The sequence below is a fragment of the Rissa tridactyla genome, chromosome 7 (assembly GCF_028500815.1).
Source record: "Rissa tridactyla isolate bRisTri1 chromosome 7, bRisTri1.patW.cur.20221130, whole genome shotgun sequence".
NCBI classification, from domain to species: domain Eukaryota; kingdom Metazoa; phylum Chordata; class Aves; order Charadriiformes; family Laridae; genus Rissa; species Rissa tridactyla.
In genome coordinates, this window is record NC_071472.1 from 2,278,690 (window position 1) to 2,300,241 (window position 21,552).

The window sequence follows — 21,552 nt, forward strand, 5'->3', positions numbered from 1 at the left end:
TCTAATTCCTCAGGTACCATTTTCACACGTACGCCTGTATTATGGTCACGTCTCAGCGTCCTTCCTGTCATTCGCGAGGTAGATTCCTTGCTGCTAAACTCTGGACGGTGTGTAGCGTTTCACTCTGGGAGTGGATGGCTCTTGGCTGAGCGCGGTGTGTGTGCCGAAAAACCTTCAAGTGACTCAAGTACAGTCAGGAAAAAGCTTACCTCACTGCTGGTAAAAAGACAATAATATGCTTTATTTTACTTTATATAAGACCTTAATCTTCTAAATACTCACCAGTTTTAAATGTTCACCTTGAGAAGCACTTAACCAAGTCAGGAAGGTATTCTAGCATTCTGGTAGACGCCATACCGGTGTATTAGTGTTTGTCTTCGGAGTTTTAAACTATTTTTTATTTTTACGGATTTTTTAAATGAGGACAGCTCAGAAAAATATCCCATGTTCTGTGTGTTCTCTCAGCAAACAGAGCGTTCCTGTTGTTTGCTTGTTCTTTGCTCTTTGTTTAACGCAGCCGTGTCACCCCACAGGTGTTGTACAAAGAGGAGCTGGGGACAGGGACCCCAACACCTGTCACTCCTGAGATTGAGAGAGTCAAACGCAATCAAGAGAACTTTAGCTCGGTATTTTTTAATTTGAAAAGCAGAAAATTCCCTTTTAATCTATTTGAAAATAATTTTAACACAGACCGAAAAAAAATTCTTGTTCCCCTATAATCAACTTACACAAAAATAATATCCTGGTCCCTATGAGATTTTTTCCTCCATAATTGTTACTTACATTCTTGTTCCTCTTTTTTATTACGTCCTCTTAATAATAACTTTTAATTCCACCTTTCTTTTGAGTCTGATTATCTTTTTTTATTTTTTAATTCTTCAAAAAGACCCCATTTTTCCTTTTGTTAATCACAACAATCCTTGTTCTGTTTTGAGTGGTGGGCTTTTTTCTTGAGTTTACTTAATTTACACATGAAAACTAAACTGTTCAGCACCTGATGCAGATCTGGGGAAGTGACCCCAGCGTAACCGTGCACTAACACACGCCAGTGTAACCTGCGGTGATGTTTATGGAGTGGGTACATGAAACAGAGCTGATTTCTGTGTTCCTTTTGTGTTGTATTTGAGATTTTCTGCCTTTAGGAGGTCTTTCATGATCTGCTGTTGCACAGACAGTTTTCCTCTGTAGCTCCCGAGAAGCGACCAGGGGAGGTATTCTAGCTTTCTGCCAGAGGTCATTGCAGCGTGTTACTCTTCAGCTTTATAGTTTTGAGGAGCATTGTAATTTTTCTCTTTTATTCCAAGCCTTGGCTCGGAGCGTCCTTGACAATCAGTGGGTCTGTTCTCTCAGCGAGCTGGATTGTGTGCTGCTGCCGTTTCCTTTGTTTAATACGTGTCACCCCACAGGTGTTGTACAAAGAGGAGCTGGGGACAGGAACCCCAATACCTGTCACTCCTGAGGTTGAGAGAGTCAAACGCAATCAAGAACACATTAGCTCGGTATTTTGTGGAGGAAAAGATGTGTTCCCTTTAACTCCACTTAAACAGAACTTTTTAACCTTTATTAAAAATGAACGATTCCACTCCTTACTTCCACGTAATCAACTTATAAAACCATCCTTTCTTCTTCACTGTACTATATTTTCCAATGTTACTGACCTACCACTTCCTCATATATTTAATTATTCACATTATCCTAAATATTTTTAACCATTTTGCTCCCTGTTCCAACCTTTTCCTTTTATATGTGGTGGTGTTTTGTTTTGTTGGGTTTTTTAAATCCTCTCGGTTTCCTGTTTTGACGCTGTTATAGAAGAGGGAGGGTCTGCCTTTCTGGCAGGCTTCAGGGCTAGTCAAAAAGCTGCCCTCCACCAGGAAAATGTATTTGATGTAAGAGGCTTCTGCATTGGATTTGCCACACCTGCGAAGAGAAAGCCATAGACCTCTTGGCCTTCAGACCTCCCAGTGCAATCCAGTCTCCGTTGCTTCCTGGGGGAGCTTTTAGGGCAGATCAGAGCAGGCTGAGCTCCAGCAGACTCAAATAATATTTGCATTTATGTCGGATGTAATTCTTCTTGAGTTGTGATGATGTTTTTTGGGTGCTTCTTGTTCCTACGCAGGTGTTGTACAAAGAGAGCGTGGGGATGGGAACCCCCACCCCTGTCACTCCAGAGATGGAGAGGGTCAAACGCAATCAAGAAATCTGTAGCTCGGTACTTTGCTAAGAAAAAAAAGTTCCCTTTAACTCGATTTAAAGGAACATTTTAACAGTTTTAGTGAATGGACATTGTAACGCTTGTTCCAAAATAATGCCGACCCCAGCTCTAAAGCAGCTCACACACGTGATGACTTTTTACTCTGTCTGACTGAGATTTACGGTGGTGACTTTAACTTGTTACCATTTTTATTGGGTTCTAAGAGTGATTTTACTGCCCCATTCTAATCCTAAAAACATTTAACAGCCTCCACTCATTTTCTCTGCAATGCTGACATTCTGTTTTTAAAAAAAAAATAATAATTTACATGTTTGTAACACTCTCAGCCCCTCACTATGGTATTTTGTGGTCTCATTTACGTGGTACTTACACTGTTTATTATGAGTGATCCTGTAGTTAAAAAGCCAGTACGCCACACCCTGCTTCTCTGGTAGTGCCGCCTTTAACCTGGGCCCTGAGAAAATAAAGACAAGAAAAAAAATGCCTTAGGCTTCAAGTTATTCTCCAACCAGCTTTTTATTTACTGTCCTTTCTTTGGCTCCTTTCTTATGTCTCCCAGGTGTTGTATAAAGAAAACATAGGGAAGGCAACCCCAACACCTGTCACTCCCGAGATGGAACGAGTCAAACGCAATCAAGAAATCATTAGCTCGGTACTTTTAACAGGAAACCCGTTCCCAAAGCTCTGACTGACGTGTGTAACGTAACTGTAGCAGTTTAGCAGTCGCTGCTTTCTAACTTTATAAACTGAATCTGCCATAAACTTCCCCCCTTCTCCGCTTACAAACAAATCGTAGGATCTTCTGTTTAACACCGTCTGAAGCGGGATGTTACTAGAGCTAGGTTTGACCTTTGGTTTGGTGGATGTTGTTTCTTTGCTTTTTTTTTTTGCCTTTTTTTTTTTTTTTTTAACCCTTTCTCACTACTGTTGTGCTTTCGTGCAGTGTTGAGTCCATACGGGGGTCATTTTGGCATCCAAAGTAAATTAACGGCAAAGCTCCCGTGGTTCCTTTGGGGAGCAGCAGTGTGCCCCAGAGCTAATGCCCTCTAAGCGTCATGGTTCAAAAGCTTTATTGTATGTTGGTTTGGTTTTGTGGGTGGTTTTTTGTGTTGGGGTTTTTTTTTTGGTTGTGGTGCCTTTTTAATGACATTTGGATACTCCCTTGTATCCTGTAGGTTTTGTACAAAGAAAATGTGGGGAAAGTGACCCCAACACCAATCACTCCAGAGATGGAGAGAGTCAAACGCAATCAAGAAATCATTAGCTCGGTACCTTAAAAACAGATTAATTTTTTTGCCTTTGTGCTTATATTTTAATAAAGTAACAATCTAACTACCTGCTGAAAGTTGATTTTAATTTGAAAACTGGAAATACTTGTTTCTGCAAATTAATCGCTCCTCTTCTAAAATAAAATGACTTTGGTGTTAACAGTCTGATCCAGACGTGTAGGCCTTTTCTGCTGCTCAGTTCGTAGCGCTGGGGGCTCTGTCCAGACAGCCGTAAGAGATTAGCATCCTGTGGTGAAGGTATTTGTGTTTAGCAATCTGTGCTTAGTGTTCAAGCGTTCATTGGCATTTCGGGGGTATTTGACTTTAGCAAAAAAAAAAAACCAAAGCAGCAAGAAACCCACGCACGCACACCAAGAAGTCCCGCCTCTGACCCACGGGAGGTGGCGTCGCTGTGGCGGGTGACTTAGGAGGCCTTAGAATGACACAAAGGCAGGCGGCCGCTCCTGCTCTGGGCGGCACATCAGCAGGAGCTTTTAGGTGTCCCGAAGGCCCGGGGAGGTGAGTGGGCGTAATGGTGCAGCGATACCGGACGCCCGGCCTCGACACCCTCCTTTATTTGGCTGCCCAAGGTCAGTGTGGCAACAAAACTGCCTCCTCCCTCCCAACACGGCCACAGATTTCTTCAAATACAGATAAAACAGTGGCTAAAACATTTTTCAATAGATAGTTCTCCCGGGGCACAGGCAGCTTCCCCAGCCTGTGGCGCCGGCGGCGCAGTTGGAGCTGGATAGAGCCCTTCTTTTTAACCAGAAAAATAACAAGCTTTTCTTTTACAGTTTATTTTTCTTACCCTTTCTCACAGCAGTAGATGTTTGGCTTTTGTGCAGTGCTGCGTATCATAATCAGTAGTGACTTTTTTGAAATGTGGTAACAAAGTAAGAATTTGTGTTTGAATCCTTCGGATTTGGGGGGGGTTTAAGATGCCGGATGCATCTTCTGTATCCCACAGGTGTTGTACAAAGAGAACCTGGGGCGAGCGACCCCCACCCCAATCACTCCAGAGATGGAGAGAGTCAAACGCAATCAAGAACAGATTAGCTCGGTATTGTCTGCAAGAAGTGGAGGGGATGTGATAGAGAAGTTTTTTTAATAACTTAACGTCTGCCTGGTTTTATTTAACCCTGTAATTTTTCCCCTCAAACTTAGAAAAATCATCTCTTAAAATTATCGTACTTAAAAGATTTTGTTGTCAATTAACATTTTAATACTATTTTTCCTCTGACCTATTTTTTCGGTTTCATAATGGGTGGTGTTTACTCTAAACCCAGTAACATTGCAGTTTTTAATTGTTCATTTGTGACTTTGGGTTACTTTGTGATCTGTAGGTTGGGTACAAAGAAGGCTTAGGGAAGGCGACCCCCACCCCGGTCACTCCCGAGATGGAGAGAGTCAAACGCAATCAAGAACACATTAGCTCGGTATTGAAAGACGAGACAACCGCCTTCTACTAAAAATAACCTCCACTTCTAATTGAGCCTTATTTTCTCAGTTTTCCTTCCTTTCTTTGCCTATTTTTTTTCCCTTTGATTTTTACCTTCTGCTCTAGCAAATAACTTTTTAGATGCTTTATTTCCCGAGATCTTTTCCACCCCTGCAGTGATGAGTATGCTTAAACACTAACACCGTCACTGACTTATTCCGCTCTGATTTATGGACACCTTTTTGTAGGTTTTGTACAAGGAACATCTGGCAAAAGGAACTCCAACACCAATGACTCCGGAGATGGAGAGAGCTAAACGCAATCAAGAAAACATCAGCTCGGTAGGTTCTGTTCAGCCGGTAAATGAAAATACGTTAAAAAGTACCATTTCAGTCCCCGAAATCCTGTCTCAAATTAACAGCGCAGATGTTAACTACCTAGCTAGCTAGGCTGGGAGTAGGCAGTGACCATACTAAAGTCCAATCCTTTAATTCTTGCTTTTTACTTTCTGCTGCAATTGAGTATTTCTTTTCGCGTGAGTCGCTGCTTTAGATTGGGGGCTGTTTTATAAACACCAGTTGGATTTCAAATAACATATGCTGCCTTCGAGTCAGTGGCAAACATCTTCTGTTTTTACTGATCTTATACCGTAGGAGATACAAAATGACCATTCTCCAGTAACAGTACATACAGCAAAAAATGTAGTATTTCAGCAATAAATACAGGTGTAATCACGGTGTGTCTGACTGATAACTTCAGCAAAGTCAGTGAGGGGCATTTCAGGCCACTGCACGGCCTCCGCCTGTCGTTACACGGTTAAAAAAAGGTAAGGAACTTTTAGTTAAGAACAGGAACCTTTGGGATCAAGGCCAGAGCTGTCCGTGTCTCATGAGAAAGAATTTCGCTTTGCATTCTAATGTTATTCACCGACGCAGCTGCTGCCGCCTGTTTGTTCCCGTCTGTGCCAGGGTGTGTGGGTACAGCCCCCTGCTCGCGCCGCCGGAGGAGCTCTGTGCCCTGCGCTCACGTGCCTTTTCCCATCTGCAGGTGCTTTATTCAGACAGTTTCCGAAAACAAGTGCAAGGCAAAGCTGCGTATGTACTGGATACACCTGAAATGCGGCGTGTCCGAGAGACCCAGAAACATATCTCTACAGTAAGAGCATTTATAGATGTATTTTTAACTTGGCAAGTGATTTAAATAAAAACCTTTTTGCTGAGACATTCCGGGGTGGGCAGCTCAAGGAGGATGTACATGTACCAAATTTGGTTACCCAAATTCTTAAATACTAAAGGCAAAAGTGGCTGCAGGAAAGGCACGTTTGGGGTCAGGTGCTCTCTCATTGCTCCTTGGGGTGGAGAAAGCCAAAGTCGAGACCAGCAGCGACCCCTCCGCTAGAACTCACCTGAGGTAAGCAGGGATGGAAGTTACTCAAAGCTGCGGAGAACAGACATTTCATTTTAATTGCAGGTGAAATACCACGAAGATTTTGAGAAAAGCAAAGGTAGTTTCACACCTGTAGTTACCGACCCCATTACAGAACGCGTGAAAAAGAACATGCAGGACTTCAGCGACATCAGCTACAGGGGCATTCAAAGGCGAGTAGTAGAAATGGAGCGAAAGCGCGTGGACCAGGATCAAGAGACTCTCACAGGTGAGCAGAACACCAGTGCTTCGTTTACACAAACCACAGCCCGACCTGGATGAGCTGCTTTATTTAAGCTCAGCCACAGCAACTCAAATTTGTCATTCCTTGGATGTGACGTTTCCATCAGACCATTCTGAAAACATCCTCTTGCAGCAGCTGTAAGTCACCTGTGCTCCGCCTTCATAATGTAACTCTACATTTACATTTCTTACTTACATTTTTAACTTCATCTCTAGGCATCCTAGGGAAATACCTTAGCTCACCTGATGTAGATTAGGCTTTTATTTTGTATAACTTTCATCTGTGCTATAGATTTAGGAAACACAGGTCTATGAAATACTACTTGCCCTTTTCAGATGCGCTTTCACTCCTGCTCCTTTACGCCTGCTGCTCCCGCTCTCTAACAGGCGCCTGAGCTACAGCTTCTCCTCAGAAAAGGCTCTTTCTCTTGCAGGTCTCCGCGTGTGGCGCACAAACCCCGGCTCAGTCTTTGACTACGACCCAGCAGAAGACAACATTCAGTCCAGAAGCTTACACATGATCTCTGGTCTGTGCCACACGCTGCACTGTGTCTGCAAAACCGGCAGCTTGGGGATACTAACGTGTGCTTCCTTTTAAAACTGTCCCTCACTTACCCTTTTTTTTTCTTTTTAAACTCCTGAATGAGAGAAACACGGTCCCTGGCACGGCTCAGATCTCTGGCAGCTGGTGAAGGAAAGCATGGGATAACTGGAATCAAAATTTTAGAAGTAGCCAGCAGTAAAGGGAGGGAGGTTGGAGAAAGAAAAAAAAAATATTCTAAAGATAAAAGGGACATAATAATTTTGCCTTTTTGAGTAGAACGTCAGCACGGTGTCTGTAGAATATGTTAAGAAAGCCCTGGCAAATGCCACTGAGTAACCATAAAACCAGACTGATGAATTCACGCGCTTTGTCCCATAAACTTTGTAAAATACAGTGACCACTTGTGCTTAGCTCCGTCACTTTTCTACTCAAGACGAGCACAACGTGGCTGCGTTCGGTAACGATGGTACAGCACTTCGGGTGTTTTCACAGAACGTGTGTGCGCACACATATGTGTGTACGTATGAAGTAACCTCTGTGTGTGGGGGGGGGTGGGTGTGTATATTTAAACGTATTTTCATGCGTGCCTCTCCTTACAAAACAAAGACGTAAATGGTTTCCCGCTGCTCTCTCCTCGCAGTCCAAGCCCAGCGCCGCAGCCGGGAGCACTCCCGCTCCGCCAGTGCCTTGAGCCTCAGTGGCGGCGAGGAAAAATCCGAACCCTCGGACGCCGTGGATCAACATTTGTCCTACTACAGCAACGGGGGCTTCTTCACCACCACCACCACAGGTACGGGGAGAACAGAAGTGCCGTTTATTCACAAATGAGACAAATGGTGTCCTGACCCTGTTCGGGGCGGTGCTGGGCATGGGCTCACGGTCAGCAATTCCTTCAGCCAGGAAAAAGCACAGAAACACACCTGGGAAACACTGAGTTATGGACACAACCAAGAGATGTAAAGTTGTATTTCAGTGGGTGAAAGGCAGATGCAACCCACGGCACGACCTGTCGCATGAGCTTTACTCAGAGCAACTCTAACCCTATTGCCAAGTCTGCATTAAACAATACATTTTCCTTTTGCAGTGGGCTACAAACACGCTAAAACCATAGAGTTACCACAACAACGGTCATCGTCAGTTGCCACCCAGCAAACCACGGTGTCATCGGTTCCTTCTCACCCCTCTACTGCTGGAGTAAGTAACACGCATCACGTGTAGTAAGACACAATCCCAAACTTGCTGCAGGAGCAAAGCTGGCCGCCTGCCAAAGGAGCAGAGCGCGGGAGGGCTCCAGCAGGGGCCGGCGTGTGGCTCCATCACGCTTCAGCCGATTCATCCAGGAGTGAGGTGGTCGGGTGTCCTCCTGTTGGGCTGGAGCTTGGTGCAAAACCAGGGGAAGGAGTCACAGATCCGTTGCAGGGGGACAGGCCCTCGCCTATAATTGAAAACTTTTAACACTTCCTCCTCCTCCTGAGGTTGGATCCTAGAGTAGATACACCAATGGGCATGGCATCGCCTCCCCACACCACCCCCTGGGAGGCACCACCTTAAAGTTATGGCTGGAGCCACCTGGAGCTGATGCTGCTCAAATACACTCTGGAAACACTTTGTTCAGTGTCACCGAGAGCCAGGCTGTGACTCAGGTCCTGTGGACGTGGGTAACTGAGGGACTTAGTTACTGAGAAGAGACATTTAAAAAAAACATTTAAAAACCAGATTTAAAAGAGCAGGCAATGCAATGGGGTATTGCAATGAGTCAAAACAGCGGTAGTTACACTTGAGCGTCAGCCCGAGTGGGCGCAGGGGTATGAACGTGTCTCTTCTTTGCCTCCCTCCCCGTTCACACTGCCAGAAGACCTACCGCGCCATGTATGACTACATGGCAGCCGACGCTGATGAGGTGTCCTTCAAAGATGGCGACACAATAGTGAACGTGCAGGCCATCGATGAAGGCTGGATGTACGGGACTGTCCAGAGAACCGGCAAGACGGGGATGCTGCCCGCCAACTACGTGGAGGCCGTCTAACCAGAGCGCAGCTTTGCCTAAGGTCCGTCTGTGTGGTACAGACCTGCCGGCACTTCTCAAAACGTAACCCTTAGAAAAGGGTTTGTAACACGTTTTCTGAAGTGCCGTATCGTCTCCCATGCTGAGAGCACCTTAGGAACCATGAGGGGGCGGGGGGGGGGGGAAAGTAACTGCAGAGTAAAATACTCTGGAAACACTCTTTCAAAAGATTTTTGAAAACTTCTTGTAAACACAGTCCTGGGCCTTCCTCATGAGAGCTGTGTTTCTTCCAGAGTCCAAAAAAAAGTTTTTTTTAAACATTGCCTGGATTTTCAAACAGTTCAACGTCCCATCCCAATGTTTAACGGTGCTCGAACTGCAACCCAGTTCAGCCTCGCTGAAGTTCTATACGTGTACTTCAGACTACGACCACCAGCTGTTACTTTATTCATTCTCCCTCAACAGGAGTATTTTTCAAACATTCTAAAGTGTTTGAATGCATTCACTTCTTTCCCATATAAGCAATATTTAGGCTTAGTATTTCAAACCCCCGTTTAGCTTGGGGAGGGGCAAACCCAGCCCCACAAACCCAAAGGCCTCTCCTGCCGCTTGCTGAGCTGCTCCGCACGTGTTTTTCATGCACCTGTCCTGGGTCAGAAGCTGTTGTTACTTGTAAATTAGTGACCGAATAAAGCTGATGTTCCTGCAGCACGTTTGATGTATTGACTCGGGCGGAAGGGCAGGAATCCGTCACAAAGTGGTTTTGTTCAGAAAACCGTTACTGAGAAAGGGCAAGAACCCAGACAGCGACAGCAGATGCACCGGCCCCAGGAGAGGTCCGACCGCGAGGGGCTGTGGCTGAAGCGCACAGGTTGTCTCCTACCTGAACACAGCGGGTTCTGCTTCGTCTGCTGAAGCGCCTGGTACCAGCCAGTCTCCAAGAAAGGAGGAAATAAGAAACCCCTGGATACTGTGTCCCAGAGAGACCAAAGATTAAAACCAAGTGAACGTAGCAGGAGCTGCAGCATTAACCCGAGGGCGTTCTTGAAAGGGAATGCCCAGCGCCTCAGGGTGGGCACAGCCAGCGGGAAAGGGACACGTCCTTCCTCAGAGCAGGACTCGGGACTGCCAGCACTGAAGGGTGGTGGTTGGATGTGAACACCCTTTTGAGGTGCGTTAGCAACATCCTCGGCTGCGCAGGGCACAGGGTGCAGGAGTTGAACTGGCGCCATTGACATTATTGCTCCAAGACACCTCTGTCCTATCCTTTTTCTTCACGAGAGATGAGGGCAAAGAATATTTAGAGTATTTCAGGTCTTGCTGACGAGGCACTCCCATGGCCCTGAGGACCACGCAGCAGCAATGACCTTCCAAGGTCCCTCCCAACCTTGAGCATCCAAAGCCAAGCTGCAGGAGGGCTCAACACATCACAAGGGGGCGGGGGGGGGGAAACCCCAAACCCACCAAACCACAAGGACATGAACAAATCTGGGAACTATTTGCTGGTTTATTTGTCCATGTGTAAGTTCTAAAACCACCTGCAGCAATTTCTTTCAATAAATGTCCGTGTTGATAGCTACAGTCCAATATATACAAATTCCATTTCCAGAGTAAAACCCGAGAACTCATCTGAAGGTCTCCGAGAAGCAGCAATGCATTCCATGCAATTAAAACTCAAAATCATAAATTATTAACCCACATTTGCCATGATAAGTCTGTACAATAATATACAAAGAGCTCTCGTCAAATCCATTCATTTCCCCAAGGAAAAAACTCCTCTCCACAGAAGAACTGCTGCAAACAAAGGAGATGGGAAAGAGCCTGAGAAGTTTCGGGAAGCCTCTCGCCGGTGCGGGAGCCGTGTGTTATCAGCTTCTTGGTGCAATTCTTACAAAACTACATGCAAAAACAGATGGCATCCAGTTATCAAACACCAGCTTCCCGAGCTGCCGCTGCTGGAAGGAATTAAGCACAGTTTATCTCCGTAGAAAACGGTGCTGGGGAGGGAGAGAGTCTGTCCGGGGCAGCAGCTTCGGAGGAAAGGAAGGGGGGCAGCGGCGGAGCAGAGCTGCGAGATAAGAGTCTGCAGCACTAAGAACACTTTGGATTTGGAAAAAAAAAAAAAAACAACCATAAAATTTGTGTCGGTTTGGTTTCACAGTCTTTGCTATTGCACAACTTTATCCAAGTTTTCTTTCACTACCTGAAAGAAATATGCATAGCAATACGGTACAAACACCTCCAACAGGGAATACGCATTCCCAGAAATTAGAATTAAAAAAAAGAGGGGGGGGGAGGAAACCACAATACATTTTGCTCATATAGATATTAAAAAAATCTTCTATAGTACAAAATGCACAGTTTAAGGAATAATTCATCAGTAAGAAAAGCAGGTTTTGGGGAATTTGTAACAAAATCCTCCTTACTTAGAAATAAGCAACTAATCGGAACTTTCACGGGGTGGCGATTTCCAGCGGGACTGCAGGTTTTTCATGATACAGTTCGTCATCCCAATGAGTTTTTCTTGCATCTCAAAGAGCTGGCTTCCCGAATAGCCGTGAAGATCTTCGGAGGCGAGCTGAGCCGCAAGCGCGTCGATCTGGCTCAGCAGATCTGCTGCCGGCTGCTCATCCGCGTTCAGGACAACTGGTTCCAGCAGATCTGGAAAGGCAGGAAAGGGGGCAGGGCAGGGCAGGCTGAGTGCGGGTTTCAGTCTGAGCAGAGGTGTGTTCCCGCTGCTTTTGTACAAAACAACGTATTCAAAGTCTACAAAGTATTTGTTCCACATGACACGAGTTTCTGACCAAGGCCGCCCTCAGAACTCCATGCTACCCTTCTTTAGGGTGACTTCCATCATAGTTCATCAGGATCATACAATAAAACTAAGGACAGAAATGAAAGTATTCGATCCTTTTCCAATTCTGCCACTGTCCTTTGAGATGTGTTATCCCAAAGCCCAACTTTTAAATGGGACAACTGAGAAGTTAGTTACTCCTGGGTTCTTTGTTCTCCAGTTTAGCAAATGCTTCAAGAGTCACGTAGGAAGAACAACCATGGATGCCTGGGTGAGCCCACCAGGCCAAACTCCCCAAACGCACAGAATTCAGATTAAAATTGAGGCACCCAAATCCAAAATACACAGGGAATCGTCCCCGCTCTGTCCCACACCCGCCTCAGGATGAGGCGCCACCCTGCTATCTCTGCGTCATGCTGCTCGTTTCTGTGCGTGCCCAGACCCACCGCGCGGGGCTGAACGGCCCCGGAGACAAACCCGGCTGAGACTGAGAAATAAGTACTTGGAGCCCAGCTGAATCTGTGTTTCACGCACTTACGCACGCTGATTCAGGGAAAACCAGCATCTTTCCCTCAAAATACGCAACAAGTTTTAAAAATCCATTGCTACAGAGCTTCATAAAGTGGCCGACTCAATCACCCATCTACTGTGCCAGTATAGCTAATAACGCTCAAAACAAATAAAATCGACCAAGTGTTGCCACGAGGGGAGAATTAAAGCAGCGAAACCGCAGCCTAAGCAGGAAGCGGGCAATGGGTACCTGTTGCAAGTTTTTCTTCATCTACAGGAAGAGATTTATCCTCTACGTTATTTACAGGTTTTTCTGCATCCTCAAGCGCTGACATTTCCTCAAATCCTCGAGATTTTACCTGAAGAGTTTTTGTGAGAGAACGAGAGGAAAAAAAGACTGCATGGTGGGACATGTTTTAAGCTCATAATAAATACAGTCATTATCCCTGTTAATAATATTGTAGCTAAGTCACATCCCTACCTTGACTTCCCGCGTTACTCTGACAGGTAGAGATTATGTTTTAAAGCGCTATTTCAACGGGGGAAAAACAGAAGCCCCATTATTCCTCACGCTGGACGTTAGCAGTTCGTCAGGCTAATATTGGCCTTTTGGGTACGAAAGTTAAACGTTACCTGTTGCTCATGATATCCTTTCAGGGCTTTTTTAACATTGGAAACTTTCGGAGAGCGGATGGGCAGGGTTTTGATCTCGGATGCTGTCAGAGTACTCAGGTCACCCACCGTCCTGATGTTCTTTGCCCGAATGAGCTGCCCCAGGCCTCTGGCGCTGCTGCAGGGAGGAAAAAAAAAAAATGGTTTATGATGCTAGAATTCACGTCCTTTCTGCCTGGCACGGCGGAGCAGACAGAAATCCTACATAAATGCTGATTCACAAGCACATAAGTGAAGGAAAAACACTTCGTACATTTCAAATGTAGATTTTTTTCTTTCCCCAAAATCCCCACTTTGTCTTCAATACACAGAAAGCTCCAACAGCTTCGTCACAGATCGTTAAGATCGGTCTGCTCCACCGCGTCAAACGGAGAAAGCACCCCGTGTTCCAGGTGCAAGCTTTCCATAGCCTTACAAAAAGTTATGTCTCTCCCCCACCAAACCAACCTCCCTCCTTTGTGGCATAAAAATGTCTCCAAGTCATCACGTTTTGCATCTGAGTATTTGGTTCTGCGGGCTGCGTAAAGAATTCAGTTTCTGGTAAAACGTCACCTTCAAGCGCACCAATCCACCTACCACATGTTCGATGTGATCTGAGGTAGAATGACGTCAACCGGTGCTTTGCAGCCAACTAAGGCGGGATACACGCATTCCGCAGGGCAAGGCAGCGATTCCTTCGCCATTTCTGTAATCTTGAATAATACAGAAAAAATATTAAACTAACTATCACACAACTGAATACAGGAAAAAAAAATAAGAGATACATAACCAAAGCACTTCTTACTAAACACTTCTTTGAGCTCTTAAATTTAGGGTTACGAGATCCTGGGGACAGAAATCCTTTGGTTGGAGTGGTAATATGCTGGATAGAAAAAGAGGAAAAAAAGATCTCTCAGGATCGTAGGAATTCAGTTAACGGCAAGATTCTACCGACCTACACCTCAGAGGGCAACAGAATGAGCCAGGCTAAGCCCGCGACAACCCTTTCTACGCTCCCTGGTTCTCTGCGAGTGGCTGAACACACACTGACACAAGGTGACCGACGCTAAGCGAGAACCGCGAGTGCTCAGGGCATACAGAATATACGTAACAGAACTTACCTTAGCCTGAATATTAGATAAAATTTTAAGGCTTCGGGAAGATGGTGAAGAAGAATGGGACCTAACGACAGGACTCCTCCTGTCGATGTCATCGGCCAGTCCTTCTTGATAAATTGGGTTTGCAAAAGAGACTCGGCGAATCTGGTTTTAGAGAGAAGCAGTTTTTATAGTATGAACTCAAACCACCAGTGACTGAAAAATACAGCCAGTAATCCAACACATCTGGAACTCTACAGACACCGTTACACCTCCCCGTTACGAACACACAACCGCATCGCAATACCTTATTAGCAGGTGACAGGGAATCATCATCTTGATTTCTTTTAACTCCTCTCTTTAAAATACTAGTGGATGGAGAAGCTGAGGGAGACCACGTGCAGCGAGCCTGCATCCCGTTGGGGCTTTCATTAACTAACGCTAAAGAATTGTGGTCTTCCGGCTTTTGAGGTGAATCCACACTGTTATTTTTTACAGCATCTTCTTTGTCTAAAGCTGCACTTTCAGGCACTGTGATTTCAGTTTTCACCAATTCCTCCTTCATCTCTATATCTTGGATAACGCAGGTTTCTCCTACAGTACTCTCAGCTGCTTCTTCATCACCCTGATTGCTTTCTAGCTCATCCACCTGATTTTTCTCAGGTTTGATAGCAACAATCAGTGCCCCAGGTATCTCCTCCAGTTGTTCACTCTGACTTATTTCTTCCTTTTCTGTAGCCGATGGTTCTTCGCTGCAATTCCCTGCCAGCACAGAGCTGTCACCAGGCTCTTCTGCACCACGCTCAGACAGACGCTGCTCAGTTGGGTCACTCTGATCAGCAGGTTCTCTCGTTTCCACCACGGAGTCGGTAATTTCACCTGCTGTATGCTCTGGGTTCTCTACACCCTCCTGCGCTACAACACTACTTCCTTGCAGATCATCTTCAGATGTTCTCTCTCCTTCCAAGTCAAAGGCCCTGGGTTCCTTAGGAAGGTGCAATGGAGTGCTCATGGCACACGGTGCCATGGACAAGCTCTCGTCCAAACTGGAATTACCAGACACCTCCGATGTATTGACAGGCGTCTGAACTGGGGTGGCCTGGGGCTCGTTCAGCTCAAGAGTGTTCTCATTTTTCGGTTCAGCGACTGACATTACTCGCTGCTTTGGCTTTGTACTACAGCAATCACAGTTCCTTAGTCTTTTTACCCTTTTGCTTCTTTTGTGCTGACACTCAGGTATTTGCAAAGAAGAGAGATCACCACCTGAAGCATTTCCTCCTGGTACTTGTTGAGGCAGAACAGTTGGACAACTGTCTTCTGAATTTGTTTGCTTCTTAACAGGTTTATTTTCCTCTGGTGCTTTCAAATCCGGATCAGATACACAGGGGTTGGGGAATGGTTCCATCGATGTACTGCTCTTTTGTTCCACATCTGCATTCTGTGCATCAGACGAATCCCTGGAGCTGGCAGATGCCACAGCTTTGACAGGATCTGCAGGCATTTCTTGGTGCTTTGGCTCACACACTTCAGAGGTCAACTCAGCATCTGTGCCGACTTCAGGGCTTAGTTCACCTTCATTTGTTTCCAACACATTCTTGGTTTCGTTTCTGTGGGAAGACGCCTCATGGCTGCGGCCTCCTGGCTGTGGATCTTTCAATTTACCTTCAAGAGAATCACTTCTGCTCTTCGCTTTTGCCAATCTTTTCTTCCTCGTGCTTTCTTCCTTGGTCTCGGAGCCATCAGCCTCCGAGTTTTCTATGCTGGAAAGCAACCCTTGTGAAGCTCGTCTTGTGTGGTATCGCGGGCGTTCCATCTTCCTCTGATCTACTGTGCTCGAGCTACAGTCCTGACCTTCTGTGTCAGTCTTCGAGTTATCTTCTGACCTCCTACCACTTTTGTTCACTTCCTCGTCAAGGCCCCTTGAAGCAGGAGACTCCTTTGAGCTTATGTCCTCTGCAGCAGTTCTCTCCAGTAGCTTGCTTTCTTTTTTATTTGTATTTTCTGTAGTTTTCCCAGAAACTGCTTTCTGCTTTTGGGATACATCATCTTTTGCCTGCGGCACCTTCTTTTGCCCAGATTTTTCATCGTCTTTACGTCTGTCTCTCTTTTGGTGGCCATCTTCCTTATCTTGACTGCCTGATGTACTTTCTACGGTTTCTGACCGTCGTCTTGAAGAACGTCTTGGTATCTTCTGATTAGGAGACACATGTGGAACCTGACTATCGTCCCCTGTTACCTGGTCAGGTGACACGGTCGTCTCTGGGGGTGTATTTTCTTTAGAATCCATATCTAACACCCGGACCTTTTCTATTTCCGCTATTGTATCTTCAACTTTTTTAATTTCTTCTTCTGTCGAATGGAGAGCCTGGGACTGAGCAAGGAGAACATGTTCCACGTCTTCTACTGTAGAAGAGAGTTCAGGACTGTTTTCCATACTGCTGGAAGCAGAAGACTCTTGCATGCTTTTCTCTTGTTCTGACCTAACCAACAGCTTGGACTGCTTATTTCCTTGGTGCTCCATTTTACTCTGCCTGCGAGTCAGCCTTCGTATTGCAGTAACTATTTGTTCAGTCTCAAATTTTGAAGGCTTTTTATCTTCTCCAGATTTCTCTGGTTTAGCACCAGTCTTGCATACGTTTGTGTTTTCCTGTTTCCCTGCCACAGAAGCACTTCCAGACATCTCGGAGAAACTGTTTAATGCTGAAATGCTAAAGGGTCTGTTCTCTGAACTACCAAATTTCTCCAAAGTAATAAAAGACTGCCGTCGGCTCACGGGCTGCGGTGTTCCGGAAATGATGTCACTTGACGTTGAACTGCTGCTGACATTTGAAGTGTTTTTGTTCCCTACTGAGGGCTCCTTTGAAGCTGCTTCCACAGTACTTTTTTCTAATCCCTCTCCAACCGATGGCTCCTCCGGAGCTGCTTCAGCCACATCCCTTTGTGACTCTCCCTCACTGTTGGAAGTTGAGCTCTCCTTGATGTGAGTAACGGGTGACTTTTCCACGCAGGCAGCATTCTCCAGTGGATTATCTGGTTTGCAGTCCTCTGCGATTTCATCCGATTTGCTGGTGCGTCTTTCACTCCTTGCATTTTCTTCCTGTCCCAAAAATATGAACAGCAAAGGATTGTAATTTTGATATGAACATAACATACCAACCCGGCTCTGGTGGAATAGAAAACACCACAGCCACAAGGTTTTTCAAACCACCCTTCCTTCAAATTATTTTATTATCTGTTCTTTGGTAGTTATAAAAGGCAAAGATTATTATTTTTTTAAAAGTCATCTAATCTCAAAACACAAAGAACTGCAAAAACATTTTGAGTTTTGCAAGAGACATAAACAAACCTATTACTAAAGCAGTTTTTATAGAAGGTTTTTCATATTTTACCTACTGCCTGTTCAGCACTGCAGTTTCTCAAGCAAGCTGTGCAGCCGACTCCTCTCCAAAACTGAACAGATCCACGTTTAGGACTTACAAATTAAAGACTCTTGCAGCTCAATCAATACAACGAAAATAAATTATTCCTGTGAGCTGATACACTTGCGGTACTTTTTTTTTTGGCTTGAACAGTTTCCAAATCAACCTTAAAGCCATATCATATACGGTAATCAAAGCATTTTGCCGTTATTACCAGAGCTACTAATATGAAGAAGACATCAATGGAATCGTTATAAATCTGATATCTTAATTACCATTAGACAAGGAGATATTACCTGAGGCTTGGTTTTAGTATCTTCTTTTGCATTTTCTATTACAGGTGATTTTCCCCTAAAATAGAAGTTCCTCAGATTAGAAGTGTAGCAGAAAAGACGGACACCTTTACTGTATATAGTGGCTGCCTTTACTCACAAAGAATCTTCCTGGCTTTGAGTATACTGAGAAAATAAGGTAGTATCTTGCGATGCGTCCAAATTGTTGTACATTGCAGGAATATCAACTCTGAAACAAACCCAGAAATGGTAAGGCAGATTCTTTTTTAAAAAAAAAGAAAAGGATAGGGTAGTGCAATGCATTCATCACAAAAGAGCAGATACTTGTATGAAATGGACTGAACTCCAGGTAAAAAAACCCTTTGATTTCAATGATTCAAGAAAAACAACATTTTCCATGTCACACTGCAAGTCAGAGTCACGATGTAAAATGTTAACTCCAAATTACCAAACTCCAAACACATAACAAGTATATTTAATCAAAATAGGAGATGCTGATCAGAGAATAATTTGTTGCATTAAAATAATAAAGCAAGGAGCTTTGTTAGCTTTAAACTTTATAACTTGCTTGGAAGAGTAAGACTTAGTTTTAATTGCCTCTAGTAGTCTGAGATATGGGAATTGAAATTATGCCATTCCAACAGGCTCACTGTAATGACATTTCACATTAAGTTTAAAACAATAAATTACAGACCTCTTTGACCTAAGCACTTCTTTTTGATGTTCTGTTAGTATTCTTTCTTTTGTTTCTGGAGGAATAAACACAAAGTCAACAGATTGCTCCTCTTCCAGAAGTCTCTCACTTTTAGTCTTCGAAGATGAAAATTCTAGTTTCAACTACAGAAAGGAAAAAGAAAACCCCACTGGATTACAAACAAAACAGAGGAGCTGGAAGTGCTTTCGTAGTTCAGGTACACCCCAACACCACCCAGGAGATGCTGCAACCCCTCCTCCCTGCCCTGAAGTCAGGTTCTGCACTTCCAAGGGCTGCACTTTTCAGACCTCAGCACCTCAATCTGTCCCAACCTGCAAACACACCGAGGTGCGAATTGCTCCTCCCACCCGTCGAGCAGCCCCCCATCATCCCCCCTTAAAGCTCACCAATCCGTAAGCTTAGCAGAGGAACTGGTGTGCTATACAGCGTACGTTTGAAAGAAAAACATTCCAGCATCACAAAGCCCGTTCATTTTTCCTGAGAATCTACAGCACCGTTCTAGATATTCTGCTCCAGAACAGAATGGATTTGATTTTATCACACCTATCTGTAATCTTACCTTTGCAGATGTTACTTGCACATTACTGGACTTGTCTTTTACTTCATTTTTTAGTTCATTCGTCTGTGCCAATATAGAGTCTCGTTTTTGACCCAACTTTACCTCCATTCCACTTATCCTTGCATCCAGCTGTGAGTTTTCCATCTAGTCAAATAAAAATACACTGAATGCACCGTACGAAAAAACACCAAGCTAACAAACCCATCCTGAGACGTATTAATTTCGACAACTAAGTTGTCCCACACTCCCTTTTTCCTCTAAATTCCGTAGAGGACAACTTAAAAATTTAATTATTTCAAACAAGCTAGTAGAACCCCCAAATTTAAAATGCATAAACTGTTCAGAACCTGCTCAGTCTTCCGACATGCTTTCCCAGCGTAGTTTATCATTCCAAACATGAAGCAAGCGCAGGCCGGTCACAGTAAAAATCAAAACTGACATGAAGTTCTACACCGTGAAGCGCCCATTGGGGTCAACAAAATCCTTACCGCATCAGAGAACGGGCCACTGCATTCTTCGGCTATCTCCATGCTTTCAAAACCAGGCAGCAAGAGTGGGATTTTCTTTTTGGCTTGGCTTAACACAGACCTGCTCAACAAAAAAGAAATTTAAACTTACAGCGGAGGGGGAGAGGTACACAACAAGACCAGCAGATATCCCAGCTTGCACAAAAAGCAGAATACAAATAGTAACCAGAACAACATCAATTCATTTGCACATAACCCAAAATCTCTTCCTTGAAAAATAAATAAATACGAAAAAATATGTATCTTACTTTAACTCTTCAGGGTACGTCAATGACGTCGTCTTAGCGAATGTCGCGTTCCAGAAGTGGGCACACTGGTTGCGTATCTGTTTGCTCTTGTGCTGAAATATTACACAGAGCAACGGAGAAAGCTGCGCTAGCAGATCGCTGTCATACGAGCCAGTGCAGTGAGACTGTAAACACTGGATGATCTCGGACAGGAGTTTTTCAAGCTGAGGGAGAGAAGAAACAAGAGGGGTTTTATTCAGAAGTTTAAAATGTTATTTAAAACATTATTATCCCATAGAATAGCATGGCCTGAATAAACAAGTTTAAGCGCCACACCATACAAAAAGTCTAATAGCTAAGCCTAGTGGTCCTCCCCTTAGCTACCCTTTTAGTAAAAAATAAATAATTTGAAAACAAATCTCTACCTTAATTACTTTTAAAATATTTTTTTAGAATACAGGATGAATGGCAAAACTCTAGTGTCACACATTTTCCCAAACCCCAGCTATTTCTCTAGCAAATTTACCTTGTTGTTAAGATCACTGTATACTTTAGGTACATCAGCAAGCCTGTCAAAACAAACAAAAAAGTTATGTTTTGCTGCCTCACTTATCCCAAGTGTAAGAATTAAACACATAACGCACTGAGCACCGCACACTAGTTTTAGTATACGACTGGATGAAATAATGTTGTGAAACAAGCCTCCCATTGGGCAATTAAAAGATTCCTGATGTGAAGTTTCAAGTCAGCCTATCCTTTAACCCCCACTGACGCTCACATGCTAACTTTAAGAGAAACTAATGGAAAGAATAGTAGTAATTATTACAAACTTAAAATTAAAGGTTTACTTAGGAATTAACTTCTAACTGCCTTGTGTTGTGCTTAACCCTCTCACTGAGCAGATTTCCCAGGCCCCAGAAAAATACACATTAAAAAGCTGAAGTACCACCTAAACTAAGCAATTTCATGTCTATAAATCCCTAGGTACCCACATCATCCTGAAAAATGTGAGAAAACTGCGTTTAGTCATTCCATTTTATAAGCCTGTGACCTCCAGCCTGAAGAGGTTCCCAAACTTGTATTTGTTTGCATATGCCTACCTTTAAAAATGTATATCCAACACTCACTTCTCCCTTTTAATGAATTATCCTAAGAAAGACAATGCTCAAACAAAGGCAGATGAGATGGGAGATGGAGAGAGGTGGCATTCAACTCAACCTTACACAGGAACAAGCGGATTCTTGCCTTCGAGACAGGGACTCCTGATGAATTTTACATTAGTGGTAACAGTCCTGCTTCAAGTTTCAGTAAAACCTTCAAGAAAATGTTTATGGGCTGACTGGCACCATTGCGTCCTACCCCATCCTCTCCTCCCAAAGCCCTCAAAGCTGCGCTCCACCTCTTTTCCTTATCCTGAGCCAAGGGTACATCTCCTGCACCATCAACAAACTGGAGACAAGTCTCTGCCGGCCCCCTCCCACCAAGCCCCTGATAATTCCATCCTGTCCCGGGAAGAGAAGCCTACAATAATTAAAAAATAAAAAAGCAAAGCCATATAAAAACATGCATAGCAACAGACGAGCATTTCTCGGTACTTCCCTCTGCTTAAAAACTTACAG

General features: G+C 44.3%; 2 protein-coding genes across 40 annotated transcripts in view; one reads left to right on the top strand and one right to left on the bottom strand.

Annotated features, from left to right (window-relative positions):
• NEB (nebulin) overlaps positions 1 to 9,849 on the top strand; it is a 127,187-nt gene extending 117,338 nt beyond the window's left edge. For 12 of the 36 annotated variants that reach the window (XM_054207815.1, XM_054207820.1, XM_054207830.1 and 9 more), the window contains 14 exons: positions 534 to 626; positions 1,407 to 1,499; positions 2,120 to 2,212; positions 2,775 to 2,867; positions 3,391 to 3,483; positions 4,454 to 4,546; positions 4,830 to 4,922; positions 5,173 to 5,265; positions 5,972 to 6,079; positions 6,395 to 6,578; positions 7,027 to 7,119; positions 7,777 to 7,926; positions 8,221 to 8,330; positions 8,989 to 9,849. In XM_054207815.1, the coding sequence (XP_054063790.1) occupies positions 534 to 626; positions 1,407 to 1,499; positions 2,120 to 2,212; positions 2,775 to 2,867; positions 3,391 to 3,483; positions 4,454 to 4,546; positions 4,830 to 4,922; positions 5,173 to 5,265; positions 5,972 to 6,079; positions 6,395 to 6,578; positions 7,027 to 7,119; positions 7,777 to 7,926; positions 8,221 to 8,330; positions 8,989 to 9,162 (1,563 nt within the window). In that variant the 3' untranslated portion in view covers positions 9,163 to 9,849. The remainder of the gene's footprint in view (positions 1 to 533; positions 627 to 1,406; positions 1,500 to 2,119; positions 2,213 to 2,774; positions 2,868 to 3,390; positions 3,484 to 4,453; positions 4,547 to 4,829; positions 4,923 to 5,172; positions 5,266 to 5,971; positions 6,080 to 6,394; positions 6,579 to 7,026; positions 7,120 to 7,776; positions 7,927 to 8,220; positions 8,331 to 8,988) is intronic. The other 24 variants (XM_054207829.1, XM_054207838.1, XM_054207839.1 and 21 more) reach the window with 14 other exon arrangements.
• Positions 9,850 to 9,989: 140 nt separating this feature from the next.
• The window catches only part of RIF1 (replication timing regulatory factor 1), a 31,058-nt gene continuing 19,495 nt past the window's right edge, over positions 9,990 to 21,552 (bottom strand). For all 4 annotated transcript variants that reach the window (XM_054207854.1, XM_054207856.1, XM_054207855.1 and 1 more), the window contains 14 exons: positions 20,460 to 20,502; positions 19,955 to 20,157; positions 19,668 to 19,767; positions 19,180 to 19,323; positions 18,600 to 18,742; positions 18,045 to 18,134; positions 17,909 to 17,963; positions 14,501 to 17,290; positions 14,218 to 14,358; positions 13,902 to 13,979; positions 13,694 to 13,809; positions 13,079 to 13,235; positions 12,696 to 12,804; positions 9,990 to 11,802 (listed from right to left, as the gene is read on the bottom strand). In XM_054207854.1, coding sequence (XP_054063829.1) covers positions 11,582 to 11,802; positions 12,696 to 12,804; positions 13,079 to 13,235; positions 13,694 to 13,809; positions 13,902 to 13,979; positions 14,218 to 14,358; positions 14,501 to 17,290; positions 17,909 to 17,963; positions 18,045 to 18,134; positions 18,600 to 18,742; positions 19,180 to 19,323; positions 19,668 to 19,767; positions 19,955 to 20,157; positions 20,460 to 20,502 — 4,390 coding nt within the window. In that variant the 3' untranslated portion in view covers positions 9,990 to 11,581. The remainder of the gene's footprint in view (positions 11,803 to 12,695; positions 12,805 to 13,078; positions 13,236 to 13,693; positions 13,810 to 13,901; positions 13,980 to 14,217; positions 14,359 to 14,500; positions 17,291 to 17,908; positions 17,964 to 18,044; positions 18,135 to 18,599; positions 18,743 to 19,179; positions 19,324 to 19,667; positions 19,768 to 19,954; positions 20,158 to 20,459; positions 20,503 to 21,552) is intronic.